We start from the raw sequence: 20,841 nt of genomic DNA, 5'->3' as shown, positions 1-20,841 counted from the left end.
CACATTCGATTTCGGTGGAATATATGTAACTGTCACGAACAACTGGGTGAATTCTTGTGGGAGATAAAATGGCCGTAGGCCGACTGTCATCAGTTCAACATCAGGTGAACAAAAACGGTGTTTGACAGTGATGTTGCGGCACCATCTCTGATTGATACATACAGACCCCACCGCCTGATTTTTTGCCAGACTCGGCTGACCTATCATTACGTTCACATTGGAATCCATCGATATCAGAAAAGCGGTAGTGTGGACATCTTGAAACCAAGTTTCACTGAAACACATAAGGCAACTGTCTCTATACTCATGCAGATAGGTCGTGGCCAATTTCAGTTCATCTAGTTTATTGCATAGAGAACGGGCGTTACCTGCAATAATTGAAGGCAGTGGTGGGTTGAATTTTCGTCGCCGATTCTGGCACGAATTCCGCCCTTCTTACCTCTCTTTCTTGTCCTCAATTCTTTAGGAATACCAAAGTCGGGTGGGGCAGACGCCTGAGTGCGCAGGTTTAATAGCTCATTGCGTCCGTACACAATACGACCTTGCAATGGCCACTCACATACAACTCCTTCGTCATAGGGCAGTGCAGAATTTTGGCCGAAATCACTCAGGAAAAACATCAAAACAATAAAAATCCGGATATACATTGTGCTTGGAGACATACACAACACGATGAGAAGTGCAAATATACATACATTGCCCACAAAACAGGTAAAAATCACACAAAAATTACAGAGCACTTGTACATCAGGTGGTCGCCGCTGTGGCAGCGCCCTCATACATGGATGACCGTAGCCAACCTTCAGGCAATCTTGTCATGAAAGCCTGCAGGTATGGTGGGGTCACCATGATAAATACATGTCATGAAAGGCCTACCTGTATGGCAGGGTCGTCATGACAAAAAACATGTCACGAGAAGCCTGCTTGTATGGCAGGGTTGTCATGACAAATACGTGTCGCGAGAAGCCTGTCAGTATGGCAGGGTTATCGTGACAAATACATTTGTAACTGCAAGTGACCGATTCAAAGCATCCCTGTGCAGCTAATGTAACGTTAAAGTCATGATTGGCACCAAAAATTCTCCGTCTGGACAAGAATGATTTGATGCCCGGAACAAAGACGTCCGGAGGCACAGAGGGCTCGGACAGTCCTTAGTATAAATCCCTCCTTAGGGAGCAGACATCAAGTCATGATCAGCACCAAAATTCGCTGTCTTGAAACGGACAAGAATCATTTGATGCCCAGAACAAAGACATCCGGAGGCAAGGAGGACTCCGACCGTCTTAGTTCAAAAAACCTTCCTTAGGGATCAGATGCAAAAGTCATGAGCGGCACCAACATTTTCCGTCCGGAATGGACAATGATTTGATGACTGGAACAAAGATGTCCGGAGGTAAAGAGGAGTCCGACAGTCTTAGTTAAAAAACAAAAATCCTCCCGTAGGAATCAGATGGGCACACTCGGTTCCCATCAGATGTGGTCCGTCTCTATATTATACAGAAAACAGTTCTTTACTACATGTATATCAAGAAGTAACAACTGCTTACAAAAAAGGCAACCGTAGGGACCAATGAAACAGAACTCTAAAGATCTCTATAACACTTTTGGATAAGAAGGTGTTGAAGAGGTCCTGCAATTCAGGGGTGTTAAAACATCCCCTTAAGTTAACTGACATGGAGGTTCAAACATTAAGTAATCTACTGTCATGTTAGAAGTCCCTCAATTGCAGGCTGTAAAAGCCGTAGCTTGTTTGAGAAAGATCTGATGTGAACAGGAGAGCATTACAGCATCCAGCACATCAGGCGAAATTCCTGCGGAGCTGGGTGAAGGAAACCCAAGCTGTGCTGGAACAGAATATTGTTCTGCTCGGAAGAACATTTGTACCTCCAGCTGGTGAACCAAGGGAATGGTTATAGCCCTGGAAAACCAATCAATGGGGTCAACATGGAGTTAAGAAGAGGACCTTGTCATCCTTCTGCTCCAGTTGATTAAGTACCCGAGGGACAAGAGGAAGACGACAGGAAGGTGTATACAAGTAGCCTGTCTGTCTTCATCACCATCGTATTCGTGTGCCATGTGTAGGGGTCAGGAACCCTCAGGCATTAGCCTGGAAATCTGTGACTAGTTCATGAAACAAGTCAGATTGACATGTGGTTAGTTGTCCTTGCTTGGGAGGAGGACCGTCGAAAGCAAGAAGCTATGAGGAAAACCCCAATGGGGTATTTCTCAAGTGAGTGTACACAGTTGTGCAGGCTGCCTGCCCACCTGGTCATCGATGTTAACTACAACCGTGTCAAAGTCACATCGAACCAGGATCATCTGGCACACCACCGAATATAGATGCGGGTTGTGGGCAGTTAACTGGCAGGGTAACATGTCCGCCATGATAGTTAATGAAGCCTGCAATCTGTGAGAGGCCCACCCTTGTGAGGTTGGCAACGTCGAACCATAGGAGGTGCTGCACAAGTCAGGTCATGGCCTGCACTGAATGCAGTGAGGACTGGGCCGATACAAGCAAATAGGTGAATGCCACCAATCTTTGTTTCCACAGCCCAGTCATATCGCCTTTACTATCTGAGCAGAGGCCAGGAGTGAGGCGGAAAAAAGGCTGGATGGAGCCACCATGAAGTTGCAGCGAGAATCTTTGTTTGAAAACCGCGAAATTCTCAGTGCTCTGGCCTGAAAATGAGTTGCAGTTGTGTACCCTTCAGGCCAGGGCTCGTTCCCCATGCTGATGTGTTAGACAGTCGACTATATCTCATCAACATCTTCCCAAGGGAAATACAAGACGGGCGCAACACTGTGCTGGCCCGATGGTATTGATGTCAGCCTCAAAGTCTCTCTGACGAGCTCCTACGAGACAGATGGGTGGAGGTCGTCATGAGTCAGGTAGGTCACTTATGGAAGTCATCAAAACAACTGAAGCCGAATCGAAATCGTTGTTACCAGTGAAGGCCTCATCCTATGTGGCATGACATACAGAAAATGTTGCTAGCAAGGCCACACAAAATCATCTGGGCAAACTTCAAGAGGTATGCAGTTGAGAAAACAAACAACTGTTTGTTCTTCACCTGCGCTGGCCTGACCGTGGGGTTGATGGCTATCTGAGATTGACCATCTGAGTACATGTAGTCGCCATCGACCAATATGGATGTAAACATCGATATCCACCGCAAAAGAAAAGATCTTTGTCCGTTAAAAACTTAAAAGGTGGGACTCGAATCTTTGGCGGGCACCCTTCGACAGGAGAAACAGTCCATCAAGCATGTTACCCCGGCGGGCCAAGATTGCTAGGGTCTGAAATTGACAGTGAAAATAGCGGTCACTACGTCCGCTAAGACTGTCGAGTCAAGATTAAAACATTAAACCTAATGTACTTCATAAGGATAAAGAGGGAGGCTGAACGCGTATCGCCGAGCCCACTTTAATTCTACTGCAAAGTGTATTCAAGCTTCTGCAAGTATTATTTACGAGGAGCTGCTTGAATAATGGGGTCCCTCTACTGCTGGTAGCTTGTGTTTAGCTGCATTGAAGAGGGAAGATGTGACAAAAAAATACCGAATTTCGCTAACGGAAAACGGTAATGATCACATTATTACTTGAAGAGCAGCAGGCAGTTGAATACAGGCACAATCTTTCGAATGTGGTCCACAACATGCCTGAACTATGGAAGTATCACAACACCCAGTCGCTTCATTGTGAAGAGCAGCTGTCATCTGATGAACCATCCTTATGCAAGAGTCGAATAGACCCCGTAAACGAGAACCGTAAAACATATCTGGAGGGACGAGTTGCACACGGCCACAGTCGAGTCAGTTTTTGAACAACTCCCTCGGAGACAATGGACAGTGTACATACACAAGTAATGCACACATGTACAATGTACACAAAAAATGTAGCGATCTCAGTACAGCAAGAAACACCGCCGCACGGTTAAGTCACTGCGCGGCGTGTCCCATTGTCCTTGAGTCACCCAACCGTGATTAATGTAGGGGTGCTACAGAGTTCACGGCTCGCAACTGAACTCAGACGGACGTTTCATTAACGTGCCCGCCAGGCAATACATGTGCATTTATAAATGTATATGACCGATAATGAAGCCGAGAACAATTGCAAGGCTTGTAATGAGTCGGTCGAAAAACCGAGTCCTCATCCCGGTAGCATATGCCGCGGTGGGATCGGTGCAATAAACTCGTCCGGATTAGAAAAAATAATGAAGCCGTTCCCGCCTGAGAAATGGACACCATTTTGTTCGTTGTGTTTCACACTTGATCCAACGAAGGTATGGGGAACACCTTGTCATTGTTAGATGCGGAGCCCGTCCTGCGCTTGATTTGAAAAATTTGTGATCAGGCGGAGGGGGCTCATTGGTGGAGGGTAATTTAAGTACCTGTGTAATGAAAACGGAATTTCGTTTCCGCGTTGGACAGCCGTTGTAACCGGTCTGATTCTTCGTCATCATCGGATGAATCAGCCGAATGCGAAGGCCAAAATGACCCCGGTGACTGAGAGCCGTCTGGAGGGGCTAGTTGTACAGAACCACAAAGTGGTGGCTGGGCAACACCCTCGGAAATAATACACACACATTGTACATAATATTATGCAGATGGGTGAAGACTAAACACAAGCGGGGATCCTGGCGCACAGCTAACTGTGTGCGGTAGGTCCCTTTGTCACTGGACCACGCGACCGTGGCCCAGGCCGGTGAATGCGAAGTTCCGTTCGCCGTAGGCCGGGCTCCCGGTATAGAGCGCAACCATGTGTGGTATACATGAACATGTACGAACATGTGTTTTTTCATTTTTGTACATGTACACGTACCTCGTTGTGCTTGGGCCACGCAATCGTGACCAATGAATGACGACTATGAAGCATTCACTGCAGATAAGGACTCCCGGAGCACGGCTAACTGTATATGTCCCTTCGTTCACGGGTCACCCAACCGTGACCGGTGGCCGGAGACTTGTAAGGCGAGACTAACAACCGAGGGTTGTGGGGCGTGGCTCGCCACTCCAGGGAGGCCACCATTAGGGCCCGCCTGGCGTCCTGCAGACATAGCCGATAGTGTAGGTAAAATCGACTGAAATGCCTGCAGGAAACAGACCTCGAGATCAAGTCCTCACGTCAGGAGCGTTTGCCCTGGCGGGACCGGTCAGAGGAACCGTCAGAATCTGAAGAAGAACGGCATGATCAGCGATCAGCTTTCTTCTTCTTGCTCTTCCTCTTTGAAGAACGGACCCAGGGTGTGTCTGACTACAAGTCAGAAGACACCTGGGGCACCGGGACCCCCGAGCAACGGACAAAACCCGATGACGAGAGTGGTCCCTCAGAGCGAGATAGAACGAGGGCCATCGGTCCGGGATCCCCCCGGGCGACCGGCTCCGCATCGCTCATAACGTACCCGGCCGCCAGTACCTCAGGCCCCACGGGGGCTGAGCGAGAGCTGGACGGTCCAGTAGCCCGTGCAATAGCCCATCCCAGCAACCAGTGGTACTCAGCACTGTGTCGGGAGGGCATGGGTGACTAGAGCCCACTGAAGCGTGGCGGTTAGTCCCCTCGGGCTGCCCCATGAACGGGGGAGGGCCAGGCGATACAGCAGTGCTGACGGCCCTTTTTAGGCTTTTCTCCGGCACAGGAGGTATGTTTTGGACGAACCTTGCCGGAGCGTGCCCTTTGTTTGGGTGTTCCGCTTGAATTGACCAGAGAAGGAGACCGAGGTCCCCTTAACTGGTCAGCGGAACTGCCAACGCCCCCAGCCGGCAGTGGCTGAGGGTGCCGGACGAGGGACTGCTGCCGGACGAGGGACTGTAACGATGTAGCGTTAATGACAGAGTCCCCCGAGAACTCGGTCCGTCCCGTGGGAGAGGAATTCCCCCCGGTTTGTGACAGATCGGTTCTCCCCAAACGCTTCATAATAATCAAATAAATACAACCAAGAAGATGATGAGAAACTCTACAAACTGTTGTTTTATTAACTCTTTTATTATAAACTTCTCTTAAGCGAAAAAGGGTAGTAAATTGACGAGGAAAACAGGAGCTATTTTAGACACGTCCTACCCGACCTGCCGCTAAGAGAAAAGAGGACGCTCACGAGGCACGCATGCCGCGGGGTATTATGGGTATGGTGCCAGAGGGCGCTATTGTATATAACTCTTCCGGAAAATACCTGCCGGTAGGGGGAATATGCATAAGTAGTATTGCTCTACAGGTAAGTAGAGTGAAGTAGACTTACTTACGGACTTGCTAATTGAGCGACCCCCAGAAGAAAGGAACAGTGAACATACAGAGTACACAGAGAAGTTACTCGAGCACATGGAAACCACACAATGGTATGCGAGAGAACATCTGAAAGTAGCGACAGAAAAACAAAAGAAAAACTATGACCACAAAGCAAATGCAGTTGGCTACAACAAAGGAGATGTTGTATGGTTGTACAACCCAACGAAGAAAGGGACAAGTCCCAAACTACAGAGATACTGGGAAGGCCCGTACCTTATTACCAAGAGGTTGAGTGATGTCACTTACAGGCTTCAGAGAGGGCCGAAGACAAAACCAAAGGTCGTACACAGTAATCGACTCAAGCCATATTGTGGAGCCAAGCAATTCAAATGGCTTTGGACAAGCAGTAAACAAGATGCCAAATGTAGCCGGGAAGAAAAAGAAGTCAGGATGGGCCCTGCAGAACACAACAGAAACAAAAGAAGTTCAACGAAAGTACAAGTAACAACGGGATGCAGGACTGGACGACGAGATAAACCCTTGGCAGAAAATCAAGAAACTAATCTACGAAGAAGTCAGCGAAGTAGGTGCCAACCAAAAAGATACCGAAATTAGCACAGTACCAGTGAACAGGCACATCCAGTAACCTGTGAAGTTCCCTATAACTCAGGAGAGTTATACCTCTTAGGTGAGGGGGGGGGGGGGGGTGTGTTATTAATTTAACACCAGTGAGGGGTTAAGCTCCCTCTACTGCCCCAGCCAGGTGTAGCAGGGGGGTGTACCTGCATCGCCGAACCCTTTGCGTTTCATCGACTGAGAAGCAATCTAAAGTCAGCCACCACACCTTGTCGCTTGGGGTGTAAAATACAATGCCGGCTTCCTACCAGTCTAACGATGCAGATCGACACGTTGTCACCATCATCATGAAGCTAGCCTCAACTATTTCAGTCAATTGAGTTACTCCGCACGAGATCATCAAGTGTTCATCGAGGGGCTATCTAGCCCGGCTATCCAGCGCACCAGGGTCAGCCACCCTCAGCTTAAGGGTTCATCGATGGAGCTATCTAGCCGGCACCAGGGACAGCCACCCTCAGCTTTAGAGTTCATCGATGGCACTATCTAGCCGGCACCAGGGTCAGCCAACCTCAAAGGTTCCCGAGTGACCATCAGAGAAAATTTGGTAAGATACAAGTTGGTACAAAAACGAACACAGTGAAGATTGGGTCTTGAAATACAAATTGGGGGGAAATAAATTTAATAGAAGTAGCCTGCCGCTTTTGGACGCGATGAGTCTGAAGCGCATGTTTCTTTAATAATGTGTAGCGCCCTCAAAAGTCGAGGCGCGAATAGCATTGGCCTGCGTATACCATCAGAGTAGTGTTTACAGCTCTGGTGTATACGCTCGTCGTGATGAGAACTGTGGAAAGAAATTTTGTTCTTTCGCTGTTTGTTTGAAGTTGAAAAAGTTACGTTAACGGAAACTGTGTCTGTTCAGTATGGTAGACACAAGACAATTCGTTTTTGTAGATGACATGTATCTTTGATGTATGTAGGACAAAGATAAATATTTGTGCCAAATTAGTAACTTTTTCTGGACGGTGTGTATAAATGTACATGGATTCAATAATGACTGTCATGCTAGTTGTACAGACTACGGAAACTAGACGATGATTGAAAACTGTGATGCTGCTGACTTAAACATCAGAATGTCTTTTCTAAATGTAGAGATTAAGTTATTTAGTTTAAGTAAACGTTTTGTTGAGGATATTTAGAGTTGCGGACCACATTGTTCTATTTATTATTGTTGAGGATATTTAGAGTTGCTGACCATTTTTATTTATTATTGTTGAGGATATTTGTTGCGGACCACATCGTTTATTTATTATTGTTGAGGATATTATTATATATCATATAGCACCCCATCTATGGAATTCACTACCGCTTGACCTCAGAAACACAGCATAATCCATCATCCTTCAAACGACAGCTCAAGACTCATCTCTTCATCCGGGCATTTTGACTCCTGGACTGACTTTCCCTTTGCAATGACCAGCGCCTTTGAATGGCATTTTGTCAGATACTGTGCGCTATATAAGTCATGTTTATTATTATTATTATGATGGATACAGGTATTGTTCTCCCTCTAAATTGAACTGTGTGACAAAACGTCTGATAAGCTGGGATGCCCGTACGCGTGTGTCCTCACGCCAGGGCGAAACTTTTCATTGGCTTAAAGTATGCTGTGCCTAATGTGCAAATGCGTGGGCTTTCTTTTTGCATAATTATGCAACACGCATTGCATGACCTCAGGTCTTGACACGCATGCATTTAGCCGCAGTGTGTAATGTTTGTTTACATGCTATGTGCTTTATTTAGAAGAAAGAATATTGGGAACAAAAGTATATTGTCTATACTGTCTGTAATCTTTTTTTGTTTTGTTTTACCCATTGTAAATTTGACCTGCGAAATAATAAATGAAATGAAATGAAATGAAATGAAATGAAGTGAAAACAATAATTTGCTGAGTATAATGTCTTAACCATGCATGGTATGATGGTAGAAGGTGGTAAAGTGGCGTGAATATCGCATGCATTGCATGAATACAGCTGGCTGATATCAATAATAATCTAGCAATTATCACAAGATGACCGGCCTGCAACATTGCCAATTTGTTCCAAAAAATCAAACGCACTCCTTGCGATTTGTGATTTTAAATTCGAGTTATCTGTGGGCTGTAGAGTTGCACAACTGCCGTGGTTAATTGGCTTTTTCGCAATTTTGCGAAAAAGCCTTTCTCTCTGTTCTCATTTTTTTTTTTTTTCATCTTTCTTCTTTTTGTCACCTAAACCCTATAGACTTTGTGCACGTTTTTCCTGGCCTCCACTTTTGGCATTAATCTTTGTCATACATCGTTCTAAGTTTGCATAAGCATAGTCCCTATAGCAAAGATGTGTCCCGAAGATTGACGTCATAGTTACGTCATCAACTAATTTATTATAGATTTTTGAATATTTAATTGTTCCCATAGACTTTGTACACAGAAATTTAGAAAAAATTGTCGAATTTCAAAGGGCATTTTTGACTCTTTGCCAGTAATTCATTTGCACCAATCTTTGCCCAAGCAAAGACCCTAATTCAAACAACATTGCGTAATGATGACGTAATGATGACGTCATCCGGTGTGTATTTATAGGTAATTAAATTGTGACACTTTTAATATTTAAAAATGCATAAGAAATCAACCGTACGCGTCCGCAGCATTCTGTTACCGGCAAATGGTAGAGTAGGTTGCGATCTTTATTTCATTTAGTGTGCGTGAAATCACGTGACCCTTGCTTCCTGTCGAAAAAGGCCAAAACCGGAAGTGGCTTATTATTTAAAAATGGTAATAGATATGAACTTGCTTTCAACAGTGTTAGTCTCTTGGCTAAAAGTATTCTTCAAATCATCTACCAATGACGTCATGCAATCTTCGAGCGCCCTCTAGCGACAGGTTGAAAATTTGCAAAAATGTATTTTGAATAGATGTCTGTGGCGAAGTTTGTCGGAATCGCCTAAATATTGGTGTATATGATGACCTTGACCCACTTAAGACGTGTGCGAAGTTTTAGGCGAATGACGTCATCAGACCGGAAGTTATAATAAAAAGACCCTTTTTCATTTGAAAATTCCTGAAAAATCAACCATGGCAGTTTTTATGTTAGTTTTTAATTTAATTGTCGATTTAAGGGTAGGTCTAAAACATTTCAAAGCTTCGAGGCAATAAGCGAACTCGGACATGCCCTGCGCACGCTTAAAACTTTAGGTTGACAATACCTCTGCTCTAAAACATGCACAGAACGTCTATATGTACATACACGTACGTTACGCACATACATCGTATGTCAGTCAACCTGCAGAGCACGTGTTACCGAGGTCAAATCCTGTCCACATCACAGTGACCGTTTTAGCTGATTTTCGGCTAACTTTGACAGATTTTATGTTCATGCATGCGCATAGTCAGGGACGTATAATAAAAAATCATAATGCCGAAAAGCCCTATGTTACGTATTTAAAGGTGCAGTTTTTCTGCAGTGGGATTTTCCACAAGTCGTTTCCTATACAACACTGATATCTTACTGAGTAGTTCTGAACTTCAGCCGAGAATTACTATGAGAAGGAAAGAGAAATCGTATTTTTTTGGCGTTGTCATTCGATTGAACATATTCCTAAGGGTCAGAATATCAAGTAATATTTCATAAAAATGCTTCAGTTCAAAGGCAAATTTAAAGGTGCAATTTTTCTGCAGTGGGATTTGTTTTAGCCTGTTAACTTTGTACACGTGTTAGCCCATTGACTTTGTACACGTTTTCAAGCCACCATTTCTCTAACTTGGCGTTCTGGAATCGTCATCAATGTTACAGCCAAGGAAGACCCTCATACAAAAATTATGCCAAGACTATGACGTCATGATGACGCCATCACCTAATTTTTTTTATTGATTTTTGAAAATTTATGTGCATATTATGAAGTCCTATATCTACAAAACTGTAAGTCTGATTGAGTTGAAACTTGGTATGTGGCTAGACCGGGATGTGTTATAGGTAAAAAAAAATTAGGTGACGCCATGATGACGTCATCCGGAGATTTTATATGAATATTTGAAGTTTTTGACCTTTTAGCCATATCTCATGAACGTAACATGCAAAATTCAAAATTCTTTGCGTATTTGGTCTGTTAGGTAAAAGGTATTTGCACAAAATTTTGAAAAAAATATCTGACATCATTATGAAGTCATAAAAATGCGATTTTTCAAAATACATATAAGGAAAGGTCTGACTGTCATGAAACTTAGTGGGTAGGTAACTAATGGTACTAGTATACAAAGTTTAAAGTGACGTCACGATGACGTCATCGTTTGGTTTTGATAATTTTTAGATATATATAATTTATTCTGCTTCCAAAAATTGCACACTTTCTTTCATCGGATTGACATTAAACTTGGTTCAAACCAAAATCACAATGACAAAATGTGCATTGAGAAGGGTCTTAAAGGGAATGTACATCATTGGCTTTTGCTGTTATTTTCAGAAATGAACTATTTGAGGGGTTAGTTTAATCGATCAAAAATTGTTTAACTGACATGTTTGAAGTTTTGTGTTCGAAAATGCTTGAAAAACCAAGAAAACACAACTGTTTATGTAGTCTGGTTCCCTGACTCCACTAAAGATAAAATGGATCAATTATAGATGTCGGATAATTGTAAGATAAGGGAACCAGTCTAGCTGGCCTGCAGCCGTTCATGAACATGTAACCAATAGCAAACAAAATTTGAACTGAAAAAAAATTGTAAATTTGGAGGAGTAGTTGAAAAATAGTTAGGTTTTTCCAACGGTGGTCGGCCGACCACCGTTGGAAATGTATACAAAAATACCATTTTCTTGAAAATGACTCGACACCAGGTGCCATAATTTTACAGGATGCTTTAGACTGTCATTTACCAACATCCTAGTAAGGTATTTCGTAAAAACTTGGTAGTTTTATTTTTCGATGTTTGCAAATGTTGTATATTCCCTTTAAGGATGACGTCATTGCAGGGCAAGTGACATCATTTGATAAAGATATACTTTAGGAATTATTCTAAGCGTTTTGAACAACCTTTAACTGCATGAAGCACTCTGAAAAGTGACTGCAAAAGGACAAACGAAACAAACATTTGTAAAATGCGAAAAAGCCCTGTGTTCTGTTTGCAAACAGACATACAGCTCTAGTTTTTTAAATTGCTGCATTGGCATTGTTTTGGCTGCTTTCAATTGTGTATTTATCATTCGAGAAGAAGGGAGCGAGAATAAAGTGATGAAGCCCACACATCTATTTAGTTCCTTTTAACAATGACACACTATACAGATTGCTTCTAGAGTTTGAGGAAAACTTGGTCGCCTTGACTATAGGCCGGAAGGGAATGTTCCCATTTTTCCCCACTAATGAGGTTTTTTGTGTGGGTTTTTCGCCTTTCCTGGGAGCTGTTACAACTTAAGGAGGGCGTCACTTTCTGGTTGCCCATGATAGTGTACTTATAACGGAAAAAAATGTCATTTATTTCGACGCTTCGAATGAAATTGTTCTCCTAAATGTAATATGGGATGTTTATTTCTTGGTGGGCCGCTTGCATTTGTTCTCGCTCCTGGTAAAAATTAGGATCCCGGACTACCTGTTTATTGTGAACAAATTAATTAACTATCATACAACACAACTGTGTGAAGCTGTGAGTCACCATGATTTCCCATTTGAAGGCATCTGTATGGCCAAGTTCTTAGCAAGTTCAGCATTGTGACCTAAACTTGTTTTTCTTTGTATTTTATCAATTGTTAATTTGGTAGTCTAGATTAGGCTGGATATTGTTTTATGGTATTAAAACAATTCAATTTCTTTTCATCAAATTTCAACTTTAAAGTCCGATTGGGTTGAAATTCGGTATGTAGGTAGACCGGGATGTGTTATAGGTAAAACTTGAGGTGACGTCATTATGACGTCATCGTGCGATTTAATATGAATTTTTGAACCTTTAAGCCATATCTCACGTACGCAATATGCTAAATTAAAAATTCTTTTGTGTTATGTTTGTTAGGTAATAGGTATATGCACACAATTTTGGAAAATGTGTTACGCCATTATGACATCAAAAAAATGCGATTTTTAAAAACACATATAAGGGAATGTCCGATTGTCATGAAACTTGATGGGTATGTAGATAATGATACTGGTATGCAAAGTCCGAAGTGACGTCACAATGATGTCATTGGTTAATTTTTTTAAAGATTTTTTTAATATTTAGAATTTTATTCTGCTTCCAAAATTGTACACTTCCTTTCATCGGATTGACTTCAAACTTGGTACAAAGACAAATTGTTACTAATAAATAAGCATAATGCGAAAAAGCCCAATGTTCTGTTGCAAACAGACATAGTATCTCTAGTTTTTCTTTCTTCTCCTTTTTGTGCCACGCAAAACCCTGTAGACTTTGTACACAATTTTTGTACAAGCCACTTTTGGCATCAATCTTTGTCATACATCATTCAAACTAAGCTATGCATATGCATTGTCCTTGTAGCAAAGTTGTGTCCCGAAGAGTGACGTCAGGATTACGTCATCATCAGTCACATGACATCATCACAAATGTGCATATTTTGAAGTCCTATATCTACAGAACTGTAAGTTCAATTGGGTTGAAACTCAGTATGTGGTTAGACCGGGCTAAGTTATAGGTAAAACCTGAGGTGACATCATGATGACGTCATCATGCGATTTTATATTACTTTTTGAATTTTTGGACCGTTAAGCCATCTCACAATATTTTTTGTCAAACCATACACATTTTGTCACTTTCTTAAATATGATCAACTTCAGACTTCGCACATACTTAAACCATGACCCACACATAATCCTAGAAGATTGTTATCATCATGACTTCATCAAGTGTCAAGTTACGTCCTATTATAAAAGTGCATATTTCAAAGCCTTATATCTTTGGAAGTTCAAGTCCGATTGGGTTGAAAATTAGTGGGTACATAGACAGGGATGTGTTGTACCGGGGTATATCAGTATTGAGGTGACGTCATTACAAGTCATGTGACATCATATTACAGGTGCATTTTCTAAATGGTCCAAATTGGTTGTAACTTGATATGTACCTATATCAGGATGTTTGAATTCAAGTGACGTCATCGTGACATCATCATATGTCATTTGACTTAACATTAAAGGGGCATTTCATACATTAAGGCCTCTATCCGTAGAACTACAGGTTGGATTTGGTTGTAACTTGGTCAGTTGGTAGGAACTGAGACCGGGATGTCTTACATATGAAAATTGAAGTGACGTCATGATAAGGTCATCACAGTCATGTGACATGACATTAAAGGGGCATTTTAAAATCTGTATATATATATCTACATGTTATGTGCGTGACATGTGTTATCGATGAAATTTGAAGTCATCGTGTCGTCATCGTCACAGAGACATTACAAACATCCAAAACAGCTGGTGTTTGTCCACAAACACATCTCTAGTTTTTGTATATTTTCCAACTGTAGGAGTCTATTACAAGTTTACTTGTTTCCTTAATGCGGGTGGACTTTGTTGTCCCATTGTAGGCATCCTTCTGAATAGTCTCCCAATAAACCAGTAATTTTTGATTAACTTGATGCTGCAAGGGGTCCTTTCTTCTCCCCCAGGATTCAGGACCGTCTCCCATCAGAGAACTTTGTTTTATATAATAATGTTTGTTATAACCTAACCACTTGATAACTGGATTCTTTTTGACAAATATATCAAGAAAAAAAAATATCAGCCAAATAAGTTTGACAGCAAATGGCTCCTTGAGAGTCTTTGAACAATACACCTCAACAAAGATACACATTTTGGAACAGCGATTTTTGCTACGACAGGCTTTGTACAGCAACCAAGTTCAAGTTCAACACAAAGTGTGTACAACAACAATGGAAACCAATGACGTGTATACATGTCCACGCCAGGCTGAACTGCGGGCTGACCCCAGGGGTTGTCAATAATATATTCTTTTCATGCCTGCAGAAAGGAACCTTGCTAATTTCCTTTGACTTCGTGCACACAGGACGAAAGCAATTTTGTTAAGTTTTTGTTTAGTGCCCCTCCCCCCCCCCCCTCTGAAAAAACAAAAACAGTTAGGCCAGAAAGTAATGCCTATGGTGATTTGAGAGCTTTTTTAGAGAGAAAAAAAACTGACAAATCCTGCACATATTGAGAGAAAATGACCCGAATATTTGTAGCTCTGTACATTTTTAATGGACTGCTTTTGCTTTTTGCCGCCAGGCCCATTAATGTGCATGCATGCATAATTATGAAGTTATTAGTAAAAAGGTCCCTGGTGCTCATGGTGCTTTCATTATTACCTTGCTCATTGGGCCATTGAAACATTCCACAATCTCAGCTCCCTGGGGAGTATACAGCTAAAAACAACCATCTCTGCCCTCACAGGTTTACTCCTTGGTGGGGAGAAGCAATAAGTGACAAACTGCCTTGCCCAAGGGCACACGAACCATAACCCCAAACTGGATTCAAACCCACAACCTGCAGAATTATAATATACTAGGCTCAAACATTGACAGTCTAGTTTGTCCCATCCTGCTTTGCATTTTTGAAATTGGTATTCTTTAATGGACAGAAATTGTTGTGAGCAAGTGATCTTAGCCCTTAAATGTAATATACAACATGTGCGTTTGCTGTAATTTTTTAGAAATGGATGGATTTGGGGAATTGGTATTTCATAACAAATATTGTTTCACTGACTTGTTTGAAGTTTTGTGTTCGTAGATGCTGGAAAAACCAAGGAAAACAATCACGCTCTTGTAATCTGGTTCCCTGACCCTACTTAAATTGAAATGGAACAATCTAGGAAACAATCTAGCTGGCTTTGTACCCTTTTCATACGTGTGTAATCAATTGCAAACAAAATGCGGACTAACTATATGTTCAATTGGAGGCAGTATTTGCAAAAAGCGACTTTTGGGGGGCCAGACAACTAGCATTGGAAACTGATACAAAAATATCACTTTTCTTGAAAATGTTGGCACACCAGGCGCCATGATTTTACAGGATGCTTTAGACTGTAATTCACTAACAGTCCAGTAAGGTTTTTTGATAAAATTTGGTCAATTTGTTTTTTGTAAATGTTGTTATATTCCCTTTAATGTTAACCTTACAACCAACTTTCTATGTAATTCATGTGCAACAGAGATCACAAGTAAATACTTTAACAAAACAAAATTGACCTTACCTGTCTAAAATTAGGTTGACAGTTGTTTGCTTTCCACTGCTTCCATTCATTGCTGAAAAAAAGGAACAACAAGGTCATTATTCCTTTGAACAACTTGTGCCAAAGCTACACATACACAAAGAAATCCACTAAATAGTACTAGGTGTGTTTCTGGTTACATTTGTTTGATTTATAAGAGATTTGTAAATGTATTTATTTTCGTTTAATGACCTCATGTTTTTGGGTGTATACATTGTAAATTAAAAGATACGTATGTGTTTGTAACTTTAGCGGGTTAATTTACCTAGTTAAGGAAATATGCAGCATGCTGGAAAACAGCTACGACTTTTTTGTCACGTTACCTGAGAGATGTGCTCTTAACAGACATTTGCGGATCCAGCGGGGGGCGCAGGGGGCGCACGCCCCCCCCGGCAAATATTTTAAAATGTATACTATCGGTGACAAAACGGACGGTGATCCGACGGGCCACGCGTTTTGAGTTTGAGGAAGAACAATCATTCAAAAGGCGTGGCAATTTTCACGCACCTCCTAAAGGTCACTTTTCACGGGGCACGCGAACGATTTGCGAAGGATGTGAATGTCGAAAAAATGGCAAAGTCCAACATTCGGAGAAGTTTTTCTCTGAATGTCTCCCGACAATGGAGTCGTAAACCATTCTTGCGCAGTTTGTGTGAAGTTCTCACAACGTATGTGCGAATGTCGTGTGTACCGTGACTGAACTACGGCCAGTCCACATACACAAAGAACACGCAACTTAAATGCGAACAACGCGAATGTTCCAAGAATCACGGGCGAATTTCTTGTGGAAAGGTCGAGAAATAATCGGGCGAACTTCGCTTCTAGCGCCAGACATTCTCCAAATTGTCGGGGTCTGTTTGGGGATTTACGAAGAGTTTGCGAACATCGCGCACGTCTTGAGTAGGTCCTGCGCATATGACGAAGCTTTTAAGACATTTTTTGAGAACAAATCACGAGCAAAACACGACCCGGGATGCTGGAAACGTTCGCAAGAAATTTCAGAATTTTTTGAAACTCCCGCCGAACTAAAAACGACGCCCGCGAATAACTGACGATGCTTCCGAACCCCGCGATGGTTTTCACGTGGCACGCGAACGATTTGCGAAGGATGCAAATGTCGAAAAAATGGCAAAGTCCAACATTCGTATTTTATGCTGCAAAGGATCGCCAAACCATCGCGAGGGTTCGGAAGAATCGTCAATTATTCGCGGTCATCGTTTTTAGTTCGGTGGGAGTTTCAAAAAAATTTGAAATTTCTTGCGAACGTTTCCAGCATCCCCGGTCGTGTTTTGCTCGTGATTTGTTCTCAAAAATGTCTTAAAAGCTTCGTCATATGCGCAGGACCTACTCAAGACGTGCGCGATGTTTGCAAACTCTTCGTAAATCCCCAAACAGACCCCGACAATTTGGAGAATGTCTCGCGCTCGGAAGCGAAGTTCGCCCGATTATTTATTGACCTTTCCGCAAACTTTTTGCGTACTTCTTGAGACATTCTCACGAACGTTTGGTGCACGTTTGGCGGCAAATCCACACCACGTTTGACCTATATAAAGCGCACGACTATTTCGCGCATTTGCTACTCTGTGTGAATTCTGTATTGTAGGCAAGCAGGCTATGTAGGCCCATACTATAGCCTCATAGGTTAAACAGTGGGTGCTTTATTTACTTCATTTGACTTCAACTGAAGACAGCAACATGCCGCCCAAGGGAGGGAAGAGTCGTGGCCGAGGTGTCGGATTGACCAAGACGAGGAAGACAAACCCCCTGCCAGGGGGGATGGAAGGTGTGCAAGAGGCCCATAGTTCCCAGGAGGAGCGATCAGAAGAACATTCGCGTTGTTCGCATTTAAGTCGCGTGTCGATCGTGTATGTGGACTGGCCGTAGTTCAGGCACGGTACACACGACATTCGCACATACGTTGTGAGAACTTCGCACAAACTGCGCAAGAATGGTTTATGACTCCATTGTCGAGAGACATTCGGAGAAAAACTTCTCCGAATGTTGGACTTTGCCATTTTTCGACATTTGCATCATTCGCAAATCGTTCGCGTGCCCCGTGAAAACCGACCTTAAGACTTTATGCGCGGGTTATGATGGCCGCACGGTACGCGGATAAAACCAAGGTAAAACAAACTGCAGTGGAGTCTCATTTCGCGTATTTTTTAGCGCCTCATACGTCCATGAGACTCGCGGACAACTGCCGCGTACAATGCGTATGAAGTGAAACCGTTTTCACGCTCCGGGCTTGGTGACTAAACAAAATCAAACAATGGCCACTTCAGATTCTATTAAAATATTTTTCTGATACGTTTCATGCCAGTTTGACACACTCCCCAAATATGCACCCGCTGTAATGAAATATTTAAATTCATGTCAGTTATACAACCGAGCGCGGAATAATTACAAATTATGTGCATGTTCTCAACTTTAGGCTTTGAATACAGAAGAAACTTCATAGGAGCAAGAATGTATAGGCCTATATGTATTTGAAACAAATGAAACAAAATATCCCCTCATAATTTTAAAACTTCTGCTAAAGAAAAATCAGGGGAAAGTGGCCAGGAAACGCCTCAGAGAGCATCTACGATCCAAAATTTCCCGGGGCCCGGGACCCCTCGCCGTAAGGGCTTCGAGCTCTGCGCTCGTATTAGTCCTCCGGCCAAATTTCCTCTATGCTATTATTTCACCCTAGCAGTGCCCCCACCTTTTTTGTACCTTGAGCAGCGAATGGCTGAGGCTCGGACTACAAGTGGCCTGAATCCCATTCCAAAATAAAAAGTTGTGAAAAAAATACGAACATGGAACATGGTTCTCAACTTTGAGTACATAACAAACTTTATAAAGAACCAAAAAACCCAAATTTAAATGGAATTTTCAATGTTTAAAACGTTGTTTAAAACGTTTTTTAAACGGTGGAAAGTGGCCAGGAATCGCCTCAGATTGCACCACAGAGCATCTATAATCCAAATTTTTTCAGGGCCCTTAAGCGGGCCCCGGACCCCACGCAATAAGGGCTTCGCGCTCCGCGCTCGCAGGTCCTGGCCCCTTCATTACAATTCTAGCCCCCCCGGCAAATGGCAGTCTGGATCCGCCCCTGACAGAGGGGCGGACCGGGCTGGTGACAATGTCAGCCACCATGCCATCGGCTGCCCAGAGACAACCCTCCAAAGAGGTCTCAACCCAGGCTGTTGTACCAACAACTCAACAGTAGGGTGAGCAAGGCTCATATTAGTTTATAAATGTGCCTATGTGTAGTCCATGAGGGGATTCCTTATTTGTGTGTCCTTTGACTCAATTGCAGCCCACTCCCACCACCACTTTCGGTGCCAGTCTATACATTTTATTTATAGGTCCAACAGGTAAGTAGGAAACGAAGTGGACAACCCCCAAACTATGGTGTTTGGTTGTCCACAAGGGGACTACTTACCTGTTGGACCGTCCCGCCCGCTTTTCCCCACAATGGGCTCCTCCTTTTGGTGTGATTCAGGCGCGCTAAAGAAATAGGACGATAATGGCGGGGGCTCTGACTATTGTGGGCGTTGGCGCAGAAGGGCGCTGTGGCACGCTATAGCAAATCTTTACTTTAGCGGTTAATTTACGTAGTTAAAGGGAATGTACATCATTGGCTTTTGCTGTAATTTTCAGAAATGAACTATTTGAGGGGTTAGTATAATAGATCAAATATTGTTACACTAACATGTTTGAAGTTTTGTGTTCGAAAATGCTGGAAAAACCAAGAAAAACAAAAATGTTCAAGTAGTCTGGTTCCTTGACTCCATTAAAGATAAAATGGATCAATTTATAGATGCAGGAAAATTGTAAGGTAAGGGAACCAGTCTAGCTGGCCTGCACCCGATCGTGAACATGTAACCAATAGCAAACAAAATTTGGACTGAAAAAAGTGTAAAATTGGAGGAGTAGTTGAAAAATAGTTAGGTTTTTCCAACGGTGATCGGCCGACCACCGTTGGAAATGTATACCAAAATACCATTTTCTTGAAAATGACTTCACACCAGGTGCCATAATTTTACAGGATGCTTTAGACTGTCATTTACCAACATCCTAGTAAGGTATTTCGTAAAAACTTGGTAGTTTTATTTTTTGATGTTTGCAAATGTTGTATATTCCCTTTAAGGAAATATGCTTCTGGCAAGACTATACGTGGTGGAGGTATGGCCGGAGGGATTGACTTTGTTCCTATCCACCAAGTCCACCATAGACTTGGCCAACTCTGGGTTGTGCTCAGTCTGTATCTATAGTAAAATGTGTGCTTATAGCGCATACGTATACACTATACAAGCCGTACCATAACGCGCGCCCTCATGCGTCAAATCCAGACCAACATGTTAAAAACGTACATGTACATGTTATTGTTGTGTGATGCAGCAACCCAGACTTGGTCAATATGCCAAGCATACGCGCTTGTTTGTTCCATGTTAGTAAATAGTCTATGGAGATTAATTTCCACTGTAATTGGCTTCTATCCATTTGAAGCCAATCACAGCACAGTATTTCAGGTAATTATAAATATAATCTTTATTCCTAAAAATGCGCGCAGATTGTTTTGACATTAATCAGCACTGTCCCTGTATATTCGCGCAGCCAAAGTTTGGCGGAGAATGCACATGCATCCCATGGTGAGGAGTAGAAACAGATACACGCACGCACACGTTCAAATGTTTTGCTCAGTAATTTGAATGCTTGTTGTACTTGCGTTTTTTTTTAGTCTGAGGAATCCTAGGACCCGAAAATACATGAATAATAATAACAAGTCAGGTGTGTTTACAAACACAAATGCCCCGCAACCATGA

General features: G+C 42.6%; 1 protein-coding gene across 1 annotated transcript in view; it reads right to left on the bottom strand.

The window, feature by feature from the left end:
- The window catches only part of LOC119727326 (putative N(4)-(beta-N-acetylglucosaminyl)-L-asparaginase GM21137), a 55,922-nt gene that overhangs the window by 17,965 nt on the left and 17,116 nt on the right, over positions 1-20,841 (bottom strand). Inside the window, exon 2 of the mRNA XM_038199180.1 lies at positions 16,013-16,064. Within this exon, the coding sequence (XP_038055108.1) occupies positions 16,013-16,064 (52 nt within the window). The remainder of the gene's footprint in view (positions 1-16,012; positions 16,065-20,841) is intronic.

This window comes from Patiria miniata, unplaced genomic scaffold, assembly GCF_015706575.1.
Source record: "Patiria miniata isolate m_02_andy unplaced genomic scaffold, ASM1570657v1 HiC_scaffold_20, whole genome shotgun sequence".
Lineage (NCBI taxonomy): Eukaryota > Metazoa > Echinodermata > Asteroidea > Valvatida > Asterinidae > Patiria > Patiria miniata.
This window is presented reverse-complemented; position numbering and strand designations above follow the sequence as displayed.